We start from the raw sequence: 18,283 nt of genomic DNA, 5'->3' as shown, positions 1-18,283 counted from the left end.
TAAGTAACAGCCATTTACTGTTAAAACATAAAATAGCCTCCTTTGCTGTGTGAATTATCAATTACATTTATTTGACCAACATGGAACATTTATTTGATAAAGTGTTCGAGTGAGGGAAACATAAACCGCTTCCTCAGAGCAAATAGTTCCTAAGTAACCTTAATACAATTTATAAGATTAGCCTTCGTGCATTACACTACCCTGGACACCCGATAATACTGAACAAATGGTCCCTTCTCTGTGTGCGTGCAGCTTAGCAAGTAGCATAGGAAGGCTATATTAGGCTCCCCAGAATAACTGCAATTGTTAAAGACAATTTACAAGGATGGAGTAAAGAAAAAGGCATTCCAACAACACTACTGAATTTTTACTAGATTTTTTAAAAAATCATTGCCCTTAACTGAGTCAATGTAAAATGAGGACAGATCACATGCTTACTTAAAAAAATTAAAGAGCATTAAAGATTAGTTAATTAAGAGATAAGGCTAGCGGAAGAGAAGAGTCATGTGATAATGGTCCCCTACTGGGAGATGAATGCCTAGATAGAGTTATTTCTGGTAAATAAACAGTGGGGAAATGCAGAGCTCTTTATTTTCAGTTAAATCGGAACTAGTCATACTTGTAGCAATCTTTCACAAGATTTTACTTCACGTCTATTATGTTCACTGACTGATGCATTTATATGAGGATCCCAAAGTACTTTACAAACATTAATGAATTAGGACTCAAAATGTACTCAAGGTAGGTGTGCTCACAAACATAGGAATAGAACCCAGCTTTGTGCGCTCCCAATCCTGTACTTAAACCACCAGACATGGCTCCCCAAAGTAGTCATAATCAATTTGTCTTATGGATGTTAGCCCACTAGAATGTCAGTGTCACCATTAGTGAATAATTATTCTGACTGGTGCTGCAGAAAAATCAGACTTCCAGAAAAGGCCAGCATTAGAATTAAATGCACTATGAAAAGTCGGCACAAAAGGACTATCTGGCAGGTTTGCAGAGGATCATCTAATTAAAGCTTTGCACTCCCTCATGAGGCTACTGAATCTCAACGGAGAGAGGGAGGGAGAGAGAGAGAGAGAATGAATATGTCAGACTGCTCCCTCCCAAAACAGAATCAGTGACCAACTAGAAACAGAAATCAGAAGACACCAGGCACACCTGAAACCCACTAAGAACAACTTTAACCAGCAGGATATAGGAAAGAATGAGACCAACACACCGCATTTTTCTTCAGTGGGATAGGAAAGGTCAAGTATGAGATACATACTTCTCCAAACTGACTGTCATGGTAAGATCTCCCATTAAAAAGCAGAGAAGAAAAATGAAGCATAATTCTAGAAGTAAGAGATCACAGAAATAGCTTCAGAATGCGACAATCTGCCAATGAAATAGAAGTGAATAATCATGTTAAATAAACCATTATTTCTGCCAAGCATATCCTAGATAAAGGTGTGTTAAACTCCCTGCACAAACACAGGATCTAGCCCCAAGACACCTTCATATTCTGCAGAACGCAAAACTTTCATTTAAAAAAAAAAGAACTGAGCCCTTCTAGTTGCAAAAGTAGCCTTTTGTACAGAAACTAATGTAGCTCGGTAGACAAAAACTGGTTCTAAGAGGAGTGAAATGTCCCATTTATCCTAGTGGCACATTAAATTATCATTAGTCTCAGACTTAACAGCCAGAGCTTATAAAAAATGTAGACGAACCATCTTGCATGCAAAATGTGCGTGCAGCTGCACGCCTAATTTGCTTTGCAATTATTCTACAATTGTCCAAATAAACCAAGGACAGAGGTAGTCCTGGTGCTACAAATTCCCTGCATAATTTCTTTCCCTTTTCCATGAAGTTATGACACTATAGGTTTAATTTGGGATCACTTAGTATTGATTTATATTGTCATCAGAAAATTAAATGCAACAAAAAGACGTTAAAATTTCACTCACCTCTATAGGTCTGAACTTCTCATTCTAGTTAAGAAAAAATACTTGAAGTTATTCACACACACACAAAAAAGATTAAATTTGTGATTACATTTGTACTATTCAAAAATATCTGTTGTCTTGAAGTTTGTATCAGCTGTAAAATGTGCTCTTAGCTAGAGTTTTCCATAGGAAGTCTAAGCCCAGAAGAAATGTCAATATTTAGGCTCCTATGCCAAAATTGATAGTATATGGATGGGCTGCTGCAGCCATGCACTTGCACAGCTGCAGGAGTAGAACCATAGTTTGGCAATTTTTTCACTACAACACACATCTTTAATTACAGTTACGTTATTGAATCACATCGTTGATACCCCAAGCCGTAGGTATTTTACCACTGAAATTCAGTTACCTCTGAAATGGGTTGTGGCAGCTGTTTGGGAGTGCAATGAAGATTAATATCCAGTTGAAGATGACAGGAAGAATTTAGAAAAAACAAAATACCAGAATAAGAATAATGCAAGAACACCAAACGCTTATGCACAAAGTATGATGGGACAAGTGCTGAGTGACATTTTTTAGTCTTTTTTTTTCTTTATTAGCAAAAAAATGTAGATTTGGCAAAACTGAAGTGTTTTGTGAAGTCCTGTAAGTTTTGCCCAATTGTTTTGGCAAAAACACTCTCCGCAAAATTTTTGGAACAGGTATCAACTGTTCATTTGATGTTTTCAAAATGAAACATTTCAATCTTTTTAATCAAAGTGACTTCATTTTGAAATAGTCTTCAATTTAAAAAAATTAAAATGTTAAAAGCTCAAAATCTTAACAAAACATTTGTTTTACTAAAAATGAATTTTTTCAATTTTTATATTTATCATACATTTAAAATAAATGATTTTCTTTGATTTTTCAGAATTGTCAGCAAACGGAAAGATCTGCAGAGTTTTACATGGGATCTCCAATGACTACAAATAGTCATGATTCATTTATATTTATCCAATGAGACTTCCTTTTGGTACCTGGGTACTAGGATACTAAGTTGCTGTAGTCTGATTAAAACAACATATGTGCTGTTGATCCAGTAAGTAGAAAAGTGTTAGGAGTGGGATTGAAGATTTGGGCCTCACCACATCGGACAGCTTGAAGGAAATGTGTAGGTGAAGAGCCTTAGTGAGTGGAGATTGTTCCACTAGGTGGGTTGTAAATAAGCCAGTTGTTAGCCCTCTAGGAGGAGTCAATCCAAGGTATGAAGATTTATTAGTATAGTTGTAGGTCAGGGGTCAGCAACCTTTGGCACACGGCTCGCCAGGGTAAGCACCCCGGCAGGCCAGACCGGTTTGTTTACCTGCCGTGTCTGCAGGTTCGGCCGATTGCGGCTCCCACTGGCCGCAGTTCACCACTCCAGGCCAATGGGGGCTGTGGGACGTGGTGTGGGCCAAGGTTGCCAACCCTTGTTGTAGGTCCTTGGTATTTACCAATTTATTTAAGTATCAGAGGGGTAGCCGTGTTAGTCTGTATCCACAAAAACAATGAGGAGTCTGGTGGCAGTTAGTCTTTAAGGTGCCACCAGACTCCTCATTGTTTCCAATTTATTTAGTAAAACTCCTGGTCTTTTTCAAAACTCGTATTTATTTGGCTTTTTCAGGATCTGAGAATTTTTTGGACAGGCAGGGTGCCAGGTCCTGGCAGCCAAGACTACCTGACCACAGCAGTGACAGGCCCACAGGGAGTGGAGAGCTGCACCCTATACATACTGGTCTCTGGCCGAACAGAGCCACCTCCTGATCCCAGCCATTCAGCGCAGCCCCAGAGCACAGAGGGCCGTCTGCTTCCCCTGCTGGACAGAGCATGTGCAGGAGAAGTAGATGGGGCTGTGCTGAAGGGCCAGGCTCAGGAAGAGACTCCTCTGGCAGGGGAGCTGGTACTTGCAGGGCTTAGCCTTCCTTTCCTCTCCTGATCCCAGTGATTTAGCACAGTCCTGTTCACTTCCTCTGTGCAGCGCGGGAGTCCAAAAGGCAGGAAGCAGGGTTCTGGCAGCCAAGACTGCCCAATGATGCAAGGAGCAGGAGGCTTCCTCAACTGCGACACTGCTAGCACCTCACACCCTCATGAATATAGCTCCCCACCTCTCTCTGTTTTGGTTTTTACCTATTTTCACAATTTTTTAAAATTTGTGAACACTGAAATTCCCAGGAAATCAAAAAGAAAATAAAAAATGGAAGCCCATTGGTATCGTGTTTACAGACCTATTAGATCCTCCAAGTTCATCTCCCTGCCAATGCTGGTTTGTAAAAAGGATCCTGGACTAACCAAGGCAGAAGGTAGTATGGGAAGCCCTCTGAGGGACACAAAAGGGCATGCAAGTGGGGAGGGGGAGAAGGGGTGGTGCAGAAGAGAATTGAAGTGGAGCTAGCATGAGCTACTCTTCACCAACAGAAACCAGCAAGAGTAGTTAATGCAGACTTATGGGGACCAATGGCATCAGCAGACAACTTGCACTATATGGTTGTTGCGCCAAAGTAAGAGGCAGCTTCCCATGGCAGGCTAGGGACAGTGCAAAGAAGTGTTAGCTTGGCTGAGTAAGGTGGGGTCTGGTCTGAAGGCCCTTGGAGGAAAATCTGAACCAGTTTTGGAGGCAAACTCTGTGCAAGCTCTACTACAGGCTTGCGGCTTCCGGAGAGTCTCACTCACTAAGTAGGTGTATTGTTGTAAACTTATTTAAGTTTAACATTCATTCATTACAGATGTTATGCACAACTGCTACCAGGTAATTAGCTGACATGAACAAGAGGAAGAGACTCAAACCTCTGGACAGCTATGAATGAGGCACAAAGGAAGGATAGACCTGAATTCTAAATAAATAAAATAAATAAATAAAATTATGTACATAGTAGTTTGCAACAGAAAAGCAACATCCTGCCTCCTGGGGAAAGAAATAGCAGGCTTTGTTTGCCCCATTTGATTTACTTCCAAGCGAGCTTTTAATTGTGTTTACTCATCAGCTCTTTAAAAAAATGTATCAGTCTGCTAAATGATGATCAGACTTTTTGGTAGAGGTCAAGACAGGGTTAGTTAACTAAAGTAATTGACACTAATATTATAATCATCTTTAGTCAGGGAATTGCAGGTGTTGCATATCTAGGTATTTCTCTTATCCTGTGATTAACAATACGGAGCAACAAGGTAATCCAAGTTAATTCCAAAGTTCAGCAAAACTTTTTCTAAAAATAAATAAGATTTTAGAAGTATTTAATGCCAACACCTAAATCATTTATTTTGATACTTGCAACTTTTTTTCCCCCCTTACATATGATACATTCCAAATTTTACAAGTAGTCCACAGATATTAAAGTTGTAGCCGATTTATTACAGGTATTTCTTCCCTGATACCGAAATCATGTTATATAAATATTTCTACGGTGAACATAAATACATGCAAAACAAATCAGAAAAGAAAACAGTTTAAGTAAGAATGACTAAATTTACAGAAAACAGGATAAATTGTGTACTTTGCTATTTTTTGCAGCCATAATTCCATCAATCCATTCAACTCTCTGCGTCTCAGAAAAATGAGAAAAATGCCTTCTATCAATGTTTTGATTTACCCAGAAAATCTGTCAGTGTAATGAACTGTGGCAGATACCATTTTGTTATTTCTGAAATAGCTATGCCCATGATAAAACTGATTTTTTTCAAAGCAATTTTAACGAAGTTCCCTAGAAAGGTGGAATAAAGCAGAAGCAGCAAGCCTTTCAGTAAAAGGAATAGTGTTGCAGAACAAAAAAAATGTTATGACATGCACAGCAAGAAGCTGATATATAACTAAGGAGAGGAAGGGTAGACTGATGGAACTTTAACGCTGATTTTCTTTCTGCAGATTTTGCAGCTTTCTTATAAAAAAGAGTGAGGTGTATATATGAAGATCAAAGAGCCACTAGAGACAAGAATGTCGTATCTAATACCGGCCTTAAGAAATAGGGGTTGATAATTGTTCAGTTTCTCTATTTTGTATTGTCTACATCTTAACTCAAGACTACTTCCAAGCCTGTGGAGAATTGTCCTGTACACTGAAACAAATACAGAATTATTCTGAAACATTAAATCTGTAAAAATGCAAACAATCCAATCAAGCCTATTGTAAATAAAGACAGCAGCCACTGAAAGGATGCTTGTCTGGGCTGAAGAGGAAATCAAATGCAAACCTCAGTAAAATAATCACTTTGATTATTAAAACTCAGGACTAGGTAAATAAATTGTTTTAATAACTTACCAAAAATTTAGAAAATCCATAGCCTTAATGCCTTCAATCAGAAAGCATGTCATTTAGAGATTTCTTGAGCGGGGGTCTAACATTGCATTTACTACATACAACTATACCTTCAGGCACCCACATACCAAGTGCAAAATCTGTGCAGATATAGAATATATTTATAAAATATACTATAGACAAACATCTTTACAGCGCTTTAGTCAAGTGTCTACTATGTCAAAAAGTAAATGTACTTGGTGGTACAACTGAAAGGAAATGAACAGGAGCAAACAAATGCTCTATGACTTCATATACAGAGAAAATGATTCATTTTTGTCTGAGGGTTTCTATTTGAAGATCTGAAATTAGTAAACTGCAACAAGATGTAGGTGGGATTTGCACCTTCAAAGATGGAAGTCAAAAATGAAGAAAAATAAACTTTTAATGTATTGCCATTGCCTTAAGACATCTTCTAAAACACAATATCAACCCTTTAAATTTGGGAAAACAATCACATTATGAAAAATGAAAGGGCTTCCCTGCTATATTCAAATTGCAAACCACACAATATGTGAAAGGAGTGCAATGCTCCAGAAAAAGCTTTAAATTAAATTGTTTTACTTGTAAGCTAGTGTTAGTTCTTTTAGAAAAAAGAAAATCAACTGGAAGGCAAAAAAATCTGCAAGAATATGAATTAAAAAATAAATTTTAGATACACCAAGTTTAAGAGTTATCCACTGATGCAGACAGATACATCCATTTGCTACATTATTTTCATCCTTACTTTATTCCATTGCATGTACACAGTTTAAGTATTAAAACACAGAATAATAAATAAAGTAAACCGGCTCAGATTATTAGCAAAGGGCAAAACACAATCCATAATTGTGCTTAATCTAGTCTCCATTTCAGCAGTTTTTTTTCCCCCTCTTGTAGTTCATTAGAAAAATCAGAGTCAGATTTCCAAGAAGAGTCATTCTTTTGTCCCAGAAACTTAAGTTCATTTGCCCAGGTTCTATACCCCAAGAGGTTTCATGTGAAGGAAGCACAGTGCAAATAATACTACTAGTAAAACCTGCTTACATAGAAAAAAGTTTACATGGTTATTGTAACCAAGAACTTTACAAAATAAATTGGAAAACAAAGGTTAAATAGAAGGACTGGAATCGTCTCTTTATTTTCCTCAATTTTTTTCCCCCTAATCCCTCTTTTGTTTGAAAAATTTACTGGGTTACAAAAATCATCATAAATAAAGTTCCAGTCTTCAGATGATAACCAATTATAAATGCTGCCAATCAATGCCAACTAGTGTTTGATTTGCTTCTTGTGCATGTCCAATTTCTTCTGTGATACTGTGCTGTTGCCAGAGTTTTTGAATCTTTTTAAACCGTTCTTTGCACAAGTGTAAGGGATTCCCACGCCTGAAAAAGATTACTTTTATTAGGAAACTTACAATTGTGAAGTGTTATAGAGCACTTACACAAAACACTTACATGATCTTTTAATGTTACTATATGTATAATAATACTTTCAAGGCAATTTTTGCAACAGAGTTGATGCCAAAGTAGCTTGATCCTGTAGTATTTCGTCTGACCCTTTACAGACACAAAATTTTCATCTTGTGTAATGAGCATCATTAAAAATGACAGCCCTTTACATGTCATCTCTTCAAGATGAGAAGAGATATTAACTTAGTTTTGGGCCCTATGCTCCCCCACAGTAGGAGGCATATTGGAGAAAAAAAATATCTATAAAAGCAGAAGAAATTAAGGTGAGACAATCATGGCATGCGTCTCAACCCCACTATATTTGAGCTATCTGGTTATAGGTGATGTATGTATTATGGCAAACCTGGATAAAATTGCTTAGGGAAGGCATGGTTCCCTTCTGAAGCCAGTGGAAAAAGAGGATCAAATTGTCAGGTGCAATGAGGCCACTATATGGTCAAACAACACCAGTGGTATAGCACAAGCTTCATTTATCTGACCCAGGTAAAAATGACCTTGCAGGAGTGTACCGGGCAATGCATGGGCAAATACACTATTTTCCTCATCTCCTGCAAGCATTGTGGACAAAAGGTGACACTGATACAGAAGGGGATGGGGAAACCCACCCTCATGACACACAAAACTTGGCCTGTTTTAGTTCCCCGTGACTGTTAAATGCTGGCATAAGTTACAAGCAGCCCCTGGGCTGGGGGAACAGCAAGTACAAAGCAGCACCAGGATTAGAGCAATGTAAAGGTGAGCTTTAAACAATCTTTGTATGCCACCACCAGCTTACATTTTATGATTCTGACCATTTGCAAGGATCTGGTTCCATTATCTACAAAGCCAGTAAGAGTAAATGCTAGTGAACGCCAGGCTAATCCCTCCCCCTAAGATTACAGACTTCAGCACAGAAACCAGCATGCAAATCTACTTTAAGTCAACTTGTGACAGGAGTTTTCATCTGATATAGACATATATACATAATTAACTATATTTAATAAACAAATTGTGCATAAAAAGTAGGATATATATTTGTCAGTAGTATTGTCTATGGAACCTCAGAGATGCTGAGACATTATTCAAGATTTTACCCTTCAGGAAACCTCTTTATACGAGGCAAATTATTTCTCATCAGATGTTTCTAATGAAGTAAATATTTTTTTAAAATGTTTGTTTTAGACATTACCACTACACACAACTATATTATTGTCCAACTTTAGCAGCTTAGTTATAACTTATTTAATATATTACTAAGCTTATTATATGAACTAACTGCTTTTGAGGGTAAAAAAGTATTTCAATGAATATTTTAAAACATGTTTTAGAAAATGTACCTGAGTCCCTGGTCCGTCTCTCCATAATCATCAAGATAGGGAGGAGCATAAAAGCAGCCCTTTGTTTTTCCAGCTAAAAATAGCACTTGACATTCTCGTACTCTACAGAGAGAGAGAGAGAGAGAGAGAGAGAGGGAGGGAGGGGACATTTTGGTCATTAACTTTATGATGTGACCACATTTCTGGTATTTTCACAAACATGAGCTTCTTGCGACTCTCATGTATCTGTGATTCTGTATAATCTGCACATACTGTGGAATTTAAAATGTAAGTACCATCTGAAAATATTTATATCCCTCCTACGCCACGTAATAAAAGAGTTCAAACAAAATGATATTCCACATTTTATCTGTTACAGCATAAATATCAGTGTTCCTGAACTAGTCTATTTTGAAGCTACTTAGGAATACTGCAAGAACATACATCAATTTTGCTTCTCATTAACAAATGTTTATGAAAAACCTGAAACAAATTGTGTGGTCTAATCCTTCAATGCACATGTACTGTTGTGTCAACAGATGTGGCATCAGGTTATAATAATTGTCCCAGTTTTATTATTGTGAAATTAATTTAGAGCTAACTTTTACACCAAAGTTATTTTCATGATTTCTGAAAAACAAAGTTTACAATGATCATTTCATTTATTTCCACTGAAATGTTACACAACACATGGGACACATCCTTTTTCTGATCAACTTTGAACCGTCTAAGAGATCTTATTCCATCAAAGATAAAAGCTCCTAAAAATTCTGAAGTGCAATGAAGATAAAAAAAATACTCTATTTTTTGTGCAACTATTAACTAACTTCTTTTCTTCGAACATAATTGTCCTTACATACAGTGCAATGACAGTCACACTTATGGAAATATTCACTTCATGCCTATGAACAACATATACCCTATTAAAAAAATTTAGATACAATGAAGTCCTTACCTGAGAAATATACCCACTCCAGAACCGCATACATATGTATGTGCAGTACAGGCTCCAACATCTTCCCCTTCTAACTCTGTTTGACAACAGTAACTCTGAGAACATAGCATGGTCCCACATACAAGGCACAATGTTGGTGCTCTGCTTTTATCACCGCCTGATTTTGGACACCTTTACATGAGCAAACAAACAAACAAAGATCCATACAGGTAGGTGAATACAGTTAAATCTTTACTATGGAGTTACAGCTCAGTACTTTAAATGGTAATCAATAGATTCAAATTTATTCTGGAAACGTCTCCAGTTAAATGAAGTTACAGATTCTAAATCCCGCCCCCGCCGCACGCACGCACACATGCACACCTCTACTTTATGTTTCATTGAAATAAGTAATGAAGATAAGGCACTTTAGCGGAAAAGACAGCAGTGAACATGTGCCATTTACTTTATGATTTTCTAAATAAATCTTTTGAAGGCTCTCATGCTAGAAGATTTTCCCGTTCATCAAAAGCAACAAATGGCTTTTAAAGCTCACCATCATAACTGCATAAAAAAAAAAAACTTACGAGAAATTAGATGCTTGATTAATGAGGCAGCTGTAATCATCTGGAAGGTCTATTAATTTGTTAGAGTCTCTTGCATAGCTAAAATGAAACAATCACATGTTTAACAAACAGTGGACACAATCACTGCAAACTCATATTTCCCCAAGTGTTACCTCAGTAACAATCTTATGTAAGGTTTCAGAGTAGCAGCCGTGTTAGTCTGTATCAGCAAAAAAAACAGGAGTACTTGTGGCATCTTAGAGAGTAACAAATTTTTTTTGAGCATAAGCTTTTGTGGGCTGCTTATGCTCAAATAAACTTGTTAGTCTCTAAGGTGCCACAAGTACTCCTAATCTTATGTAAGTGATCAACACTTAGTTGTCTTCTATATCTTACAGCAGTCTCCGCATCTATGACAATACATTAAAACAGCATATAGGGGTAAGAAATATGATATAAAAATTACTGTGAACACACATTTCCTTAAATGTTCTATGATTTAATATAAAATCAGTGCAATAGTTTACATGATTACCTGATAAGTATTGGTGGAGGAACCACATTCAGTCCCAGTGCTATGTTAAAGGTCACTAATGAACTTCTAGTGTGCATCAGCAGGGTTTACATAGACCAATTAATGCACAAGTTATTGCGCTTTAGCTATCACACCCTTCTTGAGTGCATTACCTCACCACATAGATAACCCCTTACTTGATACTGTTCCATTTGCTGTTTCATACCACTACTCACAAGCCTTAAGTTTCTTCCTCTCCGCCCACGTGAATAATTAAACAGCCCATTTTTAGCTTGATGTGATAAGCCTCAAACTGATGTTCCAAAAAGGAATCCAACGTCCCACAACTGAAACACTAGATTTGGTTTGCATGGAGTCATATTTTTGTTATTTCTCCTAGATGGCTCAAGAAAAGTCCTAGAATTATATATTCTTTAATTTGCATACTTTCATCCTGATACACGATAGGATTATATGAACATTTCTCCTGCTAAGGGATCATAATATTGTATGCAAGTCTCTGATACAACTAATATTGTTTTGAAAGCAGCCACTCTCTAATTCAAAGACTTCTGTTACAAGGAGTAAATTTGTGTTTCTTTTCTTCATTACAAACACTAACACTGAATATTTATATAATTGGGAAATCATGAGTATTGATGTCAAGACCTTTTTATTTTCCCTCAAAATTCTATACCAGTGGTTCTCAACCTGCGGCCCGCTTGCAGCCTAATCAGCACAGAGCTGTGGCCCATGTGACATTTTCAGGGCCATACAGGTACGGTAAAAGCTTTGCTATCCGGCATGTGGGAAGACTAGGGGGTGCCACTAAGTCAATTGGGGAGGAGGAGAGTTTGGGTGTGGGAGGGGGCTCAGGGCTAGGGTGCGGGACAGGGTGTGGGGCACAGGCTCTGGGGGGGAGTTTGGGTGTGGGAGGGGGCTCAGGGCAGGGGGTTGGGGCATGGGAAGGGTTTTGGGGTGCCAGATCTGGGCAGCGCTCACCTTGGGCAGCTCCCCACAAGCAGTGACATGCCCCGGCTGCTCTTAGGTGGAGGCGCGGTCAGGCAGTTCTTGGCCAATGGGAGCTGTGGAGTCAGTGCTTGGGGTGGGGGCAGCACATGGAGCCCCCTGGCTGTTCCTCTGCCTAGGAGCAGCAGGAACATGTTGCTGCTTCGGGGGAGCCACACAGAGCCAGGAGGGGAGCCTGTTGGTCCCACGCCAACTGGACTTTTAATGGATATCAGAAATGCCGGTTTCTACAGCTTTCCAGTTGGTAAAGTGCTGGATAACACAGCTTTTACTGGAGAGAGAGAGAGAGAGAGAGAGAGAGAGAGTGTGTGTGTGTGTGTGTTATATATACATATACATATATATAGGGGTGGACATAGCCCACATAACCCAGAGAGAGCTGCATATGCAGCCCACAATGGTAAATACATTGTGTAGACCAGTGGTTTTCAATGTAAGTTTTAATAATGTTAATATCTTCAGAAACAATAAGAATCTATGAGGTTGTGCAATCTAAGTTCAAGGTTGTACAAGAAGCATTGCACTGTGACATGCTAAGAGATAAAAAAAACTACCACCGGATTAACCATCTGTAACCTGCTTATCTGTTCACGAATAGTAAAGGATGAACAACAGAAACAGATGTAAAAAAGATTCCTAACAGTCAAATGAAAAAAAAACCAAACAAAAAAAGCCACAACAACCTTGCAACTACTCAATTAGAAAATTATAACTTGCAATTATCTTCATTTTAAAACTGGTAGTCTATCATTTAATCAACTGACTGAATAAATAATGTACTGATTTTTGTCACACCTGGGTATTAATCCAGCATTTTTATGTACAGGCTTAAGAAGAAAAATCATTTTATATGGAACTTAAGTGTAAAAATATGTTTTCATGATAGAGTTTTACTGTTTGTGTGTTAAATTGCTTGAATAGCGAGGTACCAATATTTAGCCTCCATTCTGAGTAAATAAACAATCTTTTTTAAAACTACTAGGCATTAAAAACATCCCGAGCTTCATTTAATTGTTTTATGAGTAGAAATACATTTAACAGACCAGACAATTTTGCTTTCAAATGTCTACCTGATTTCAAAGAAAAAAAAGTTTTGTTTCTTAGAGCAGACAATTTAAAAACAATTTTACATATCAGTTGGAGGTTTTTTAATTAAATGAAACTGATATGCTCTAGCTCAAACAGTAGTTATGGGCTTGATTCAGGAACTTCTGAATGAAATTCTATGGCCTGAGTGTTATGCAGGAGGCTAAATGAGATGGATTATAATGATCCGTTCTGGATTCACAAAAATCTCTGATCTCCCTATAAATAATTAAATATATCTCGGTTCTTCCTCTAGCTATGCTTCTGAATTGCATTCTGAAGCTGTATTTCTGTAAGTTACTTTACTGGTAGACCAAGTACAGGAAAAATTGCTCCATTTAGTTACCGGGGGTGGGGTGAGGTGTAAATAAATAAATTACTTTTCTCCCCCATCCTAAAATCCCTCCATACTCACCTTATGGCTTGTCTTTTGCCTTCCAGGTACCTTTTTACTTCATTGTCACTACACCAACTTCAACAGAAAAAAGATGCCTTTTAGCTTTCATTAGACACTACTATAGAGGAACAACAACAACTTCTAACAAGTAAAAAATATAGTTCTATTTAATATACTTTCCATCACAACAAACTTCTTCCAAAAACTTCTGTATTTTACAGGTAATTTTTAAAATACAATCATCTTTCACTTCCAAATATATGTATTACTGGGAAAATACACTAATTTCTGGTGCAGCATACTTTATGTTGGAATTAAAGAAAAAAATTTCATACCTTTCTACTAATGTGTCCATAATTTTGCCATTTTCTTGAAAAAGGCAAATGAGGTTGTTTGGCAGGGAAAGATAGCTACATAAATGCTCAAATTGGCTTGCCCCGGTTACTGTAAATGCAGAAAAAGAAGGACAATAAATAGTTGCATTTGGAAGACTTCACCAACAGTAAATAAAACAACCCTAACTGGGGATTAAAATTAAGCCTACAATTTTACTAAAACTATCGATGACAAAAGTCAGGGACAGGTCACGGGCAATGAAAAGAAATTCACAGAAGACATGACCTGTCCCTGACTTTTACTAAAAACAAACCTGTCAAAATGGGGAGGGAGGAGGGTCCAGCACCATGCCCCATTGCATTCAGCAGTAGCAAGCTGCGGCCCCCCGCCCCTGCCCAGAGGCTGGGGGGACCCCTCGCCTCTGAAGGTGATGGGGAGGGATCCCCCACCCCCGGGGGCGGCTGGGGAGCTCCGGGGCCCCAATGTCACGGCGGTCTCTGGAAGTCACAAATTCCATGACTTCTGTGACCTCCGTGACATACACGTAGCCTTAATTATAATGCAAAAGGGTGACTCCCCCCTACCCCCCACTGCACATTAAGATGTAGTGTGAATTTAAGGCTGGTCAGAGGTGCCAGATTCAAAGTCCTGGAGACTGAAGTTCTCTATTTATTCACAAAACAGATATAGCACAAGCAATGGCAGTGCAAATAAGGTTGCCAGTTACTGCCAGTTACTGCTCCTGAAATAAGCTCCCTGTTAAGATGTGGTCCAGACTGTGAAAATATTGGGAAGCCCACCTACGTAAAAACGGAAGTTCGGGGAAGAAGAGAGTGTTTTTCACTCGAAATCTTGTATACAGTCCAATACACTGGAGGGTAGGGATAGATATGCTGGAGGGTAGGGACAGGGTCCAGTGTGACCTAGACAAATTGGAGGATTGGGCCAAAAGAAATTTAATGAGGTTTAACAAGGACAAGTGCAGAGTCCTGCACTTAGGAAGGAAGAATCCCATGCATCACTACAGGGTGGGGACCGACTGGCTAAACAGCAGTTCTGCAGAAAAGGACCCAGGGATTACAGTCAACGAGAAGCTGGATACGAGTCAGCAGTGTGCCCTTGTTGCCAAGAAGGCCAACAAAATATTGGGCTCTATTAGTAGGATCATTGCCAGCAGATCAAGGGAAGTGATTATTCCCCTCTATTCAGCACTGGTGAGGCCACACCTGGAGTACTGTGTCCAGTTTTGATCCGTTCACTACAGAAGGGATGTGGACAAATTGGAGAGAGTCCAGCGGAGGGCAACGAAAATGATTAGGGGACTGGGGCACATGACATACGAGGACAGGCTGAGGGAACTGGGGTCATTTAGTGTGCAGAAGAAAAGAGTGAGGGAGGATTTGATAACAACCTTCAATTACCTGAAGGGGGGTTCCAAAGAGGATGGAGCTAGGCTGTTCTCAGTGGTGGCAGATGACAGAAGAAGAAGCAATGGTCTCAAGTTGCAGTGGGGGAGGTCCAGGTTGGATGTTAGGAAAAACTATTTCACTAGGAGGGTGGTGAAGCACTGGAATGGGTTACCTGGGAAGGTGGTGGAATTTCCATCCTTAGAGGTTTTTAAGGTCTGGCTTGACAAAGCCCTGGCTGGCATGATTTAGTTGGTGTTGGTCCTGCTTTCAGCAGGAGACTGGACTAGATGACCTCCTGAGGTCTCTTCCAACCCATATATTCTATTATTCTATGAAAACTATCCTTTACTCCTTTTAACATTTTGTTGAGGAGCCATAACTCAAGGAAATGTTACACAGAAAGAGCTAGTCTTGATCTATATGAAAAAAACCACTGACTTTAATTTTAGTTCAGAACTAAAAATATCAAATAATTCAATTTTAAATATGGGGAAACTAGAGTAGTGTGTGTTCATATGTGCCTTTACTTTTTGATTATGACTAACATCTCCAGACTTGTATTTAAGCCCTATCTAAACCATAGCTGCACCTGAGCCTCGATTGTTGCTATCATGAATTCAACTGTAGTGTAAACATAGTGTAACACTCTCACATTTGAAGATTAATTCAAAATTAAGGGCCTGCTGTTAATCTCATTGAAGTCAAAGGGAGTAGGAGCAGGTCTCGTACGAGAAGAATGCTGAAGGTAATAAAGATGAGATCTCAAACAAGCAATGAGCCTTTATTTCTTTTTAACCACTAGAAAATCAATTTCATGTCCTGTATTATTTTGAAACACAAAGATACAACAGTGCAAAATTGTTTGGATTTTGCCTATTTTTAATTAAAATGTGACTTTTTAAAAACTAAAAAAACCTTTTCTGTTGCTTTACAGTTTTGTGCAGATATAGTTCTGAATCATTAATAAGTCAGCATGTATTAATTTCAGCTACTACAGAAAGGGAAGTTTAATGTGGTTTATTTTCGTTAGCATTTAAATCATTTTTTTCCCATGCCATTTCTAGCAATAAATGGACATTACCTTGAATTTCTGATGGTGCTGGGACTCCATTTAAATAATGGAAAAACAAAGCAGAGCATCTCAGGAAAGGCATAATTCCAGCTTTTATACTCCTGCACAGATGCCAGCCTGAGGATATTTCTTTCAAGGCACTTAAAACAGAAGGAATAAAATTACTTTTTGTGTGTATGTGTAAAATGTTATGACTAAATTAAGAAAACAGAGCTAATACAAAGCTGCTGGGCTAAATAACAGTATGTTTAATAAAAGTTAGGCCATACTTCATATTGAGCAGTTTTTTACTTTGGCTGAAACAAAAGTCAGGTAAAGAGAGTGTTTACTTTGAAGCTAACACTAATAGGAAGATAAATATTTATGAATCTCTAATTTCAATAGATAACACAATAAGGAATCAGAACTTTGGGAGAGGCTGAGTGGCTAAAGAGTAAATACATTCTTGGAACTCACGTGCAACCTATCAAGATTTATTTACAATTGCCAAATGGCTGATCAAAATTATTCTACAGTACAGTATTACTGAACTCTAAGGAGATAAATTACAGAAATTTTCTGATTTGTCATGTGACTTTTTTCAGTCAATCATGAACCAGGATTAGTTGGTAGCATACAAGGAGCAAGAACTTTTGAATTTAAAATATGATTCCCTTAACAGCATCAGTACATCAAATTCAGCCTTTATATGATGTTACAGATTGGTGGTGGGAGCAGGAGAGAAACAATGGTTGCGTAAACTAGAGACAATAATTTTACCTTCCTGTATGCTGACAAAGAACTTTATACAAAGTAAGCACTGCTACTTCTTCTTCACCATTAGGGTTTTCTTGGTCCATGCCATTTTCTTCTGAAGAACAATGAAAAAATTAATCAGGTACAATTCTAAACCTAGAAATCACTTAATTATTTTTAATTGACAAATCTTTTTTAGAAATAGTTGAAAGAGGAGGTGGAACTCTGAATACCACAGGTTTATAAAAGAAGCATTAAAGACCCGGCTATATTATCATCAGAATCAAACATCTAAAATAATGACATAAACCAAATTTTGACAAGAAGGCCAAGAACAAACAAGTGAAATGCCCCATTAGAAAACAAGGAAAAGATTGTTTTGTCTCCTCTCAGGGATCAGGTCTGGCTGCCAATGTCACACAGAATAGATCTTTTTGCACAATATACCATACCCAGTCCCTCTTGTTACATGAGTATGAAAAGCAGGAGGCACTAATTCCTTTCTTTATTAAGAACAGATTATTTTCTTCAGGAAACAAAAGTTTAACCCGGCCTATGCCATAAACTTTTGCCAGCACAGTTATGCTGGTGGGGATGTGATTTGTGACCAATTGAGTATGCTTTTAATTAGCACTAAGGGTACTTTGTTGGTATGAAATAGCAGCATAGCTATACTTTCAAGTGTAGACCTGGCCTTAGTGTTAATTTTAAAAAAAATTGATAGTGTAACAAAAAAGGAGGTATTACCTGTTGATGAAGTAAGTAAAATTTGTACTATGTGTGCCATTGTGACAAGATGGAAGATGTGAAGATCTCCAGTGCCAAGACTAACCCCTGAAAAATCCTGACAGTATATGGCAGGAAAAGAGAGCACCAAGCTTACCTGTAACAGAGAAAAACAGAAAGTGTAAGAGAATGAATGTCTTTTCTGCCACAGCCTCAAGAATCAGTCAGTTTTTTCTTGAAGTCATCCTTTCTGCTGCAGTACATTCGATGGGACTAATTTTAACACCAGTTAAACTATTCCTTCACGTGACATAGGGTAACTATCAAATAATGCAGGGTTCCCTGCTTTTTTCCCCCAAGTCGGAGAATAAACTGTAATATCGCAAAAAATATTAAAATCTAAACATCTGTGAGGACTCCTAACTTGCAGTATTTTTCCTCAAAACTCTTGTGGTTATGAAGAAAATATATAACTGTAGCTTTGACATATAAAAGATGC

General features: G+C 38.0%; 1 protein-coding gene across 5 annotated transcripts in view; it reads right to left on the bottom strand.

Annotated features, from left to right (window-relative positions):
* Positions 1 to 6,945: 6,945 nt before the first annotated feature.
* The window catches only part of UBR2 (ubiquitin protein ligase E3 component n-recognin 2), a 113,464-nt gene continuing 102,126 nt past the window's right edge, over positions 6,946 to 18,283 (bottom strand). For all 5 annotated transcript variants that reach the window (XM_045010352.1, XM_045010351.1, XM_045010353.1 and 2 more), the window contains 9 exons: positions 17,806 to 17,941; positions 17,083 to 17,173; positions 16,333 to 16,463; positions 13,842 to 13,950; positions 13,525 to 13,581; positions 10,502 to 10,579; positions 9,936 to 10,106; positions 9,002 to 9,103; positions 6,946 to 7,598 (listed from right to left, as the gene is read on the bottom strand). In XM_045010352.1, coding sequence (XP_044866287.1) covers positions 7,457 to 7,598; positions 9,002 to 9,103; positions 9,936 to 10,106; positions 10,502 to 10,579; positions 13,525 to 13,581; positions 13,842 to 13,950; positions 16,333 to 16,463; positions 17,083 to 17,173; positions 17,806 to 17,941 — 1,017 coding nt within the window. In that variant the 3' untranslated portion in view covers positions 6,946 to 7,456. The remainder of the gene's footprint in view (positions 7,599 to 9,001; positions 9,104 to 9,935; positions 10,107 to 10,501; positions 10,580 to 13,524; positions 13,582 to 13,841; positions 13,951 to 16,332; positions 16,464 to 17,082; positions 17,174 to 17,805; positions 17,942 to 18,283) is intronic.

Source organism: Mauremys mutica, chromosome 3, assembly GCF_020497125.1.
Source record: "Mauremys mutica isolate MM-2020 ecotype Southern chromosome 3, ASM2049712v1, whole genome shotgun sequence".
NCBI classification, from domain to species: Eukaryota; Metazoa; Chordata; order Testudines; family Geoemydidae; genus Mauremys; species Mauremys mutica.
This window is presented reverse-complemented; position numbering and strand designations above follow the sequence as displayed.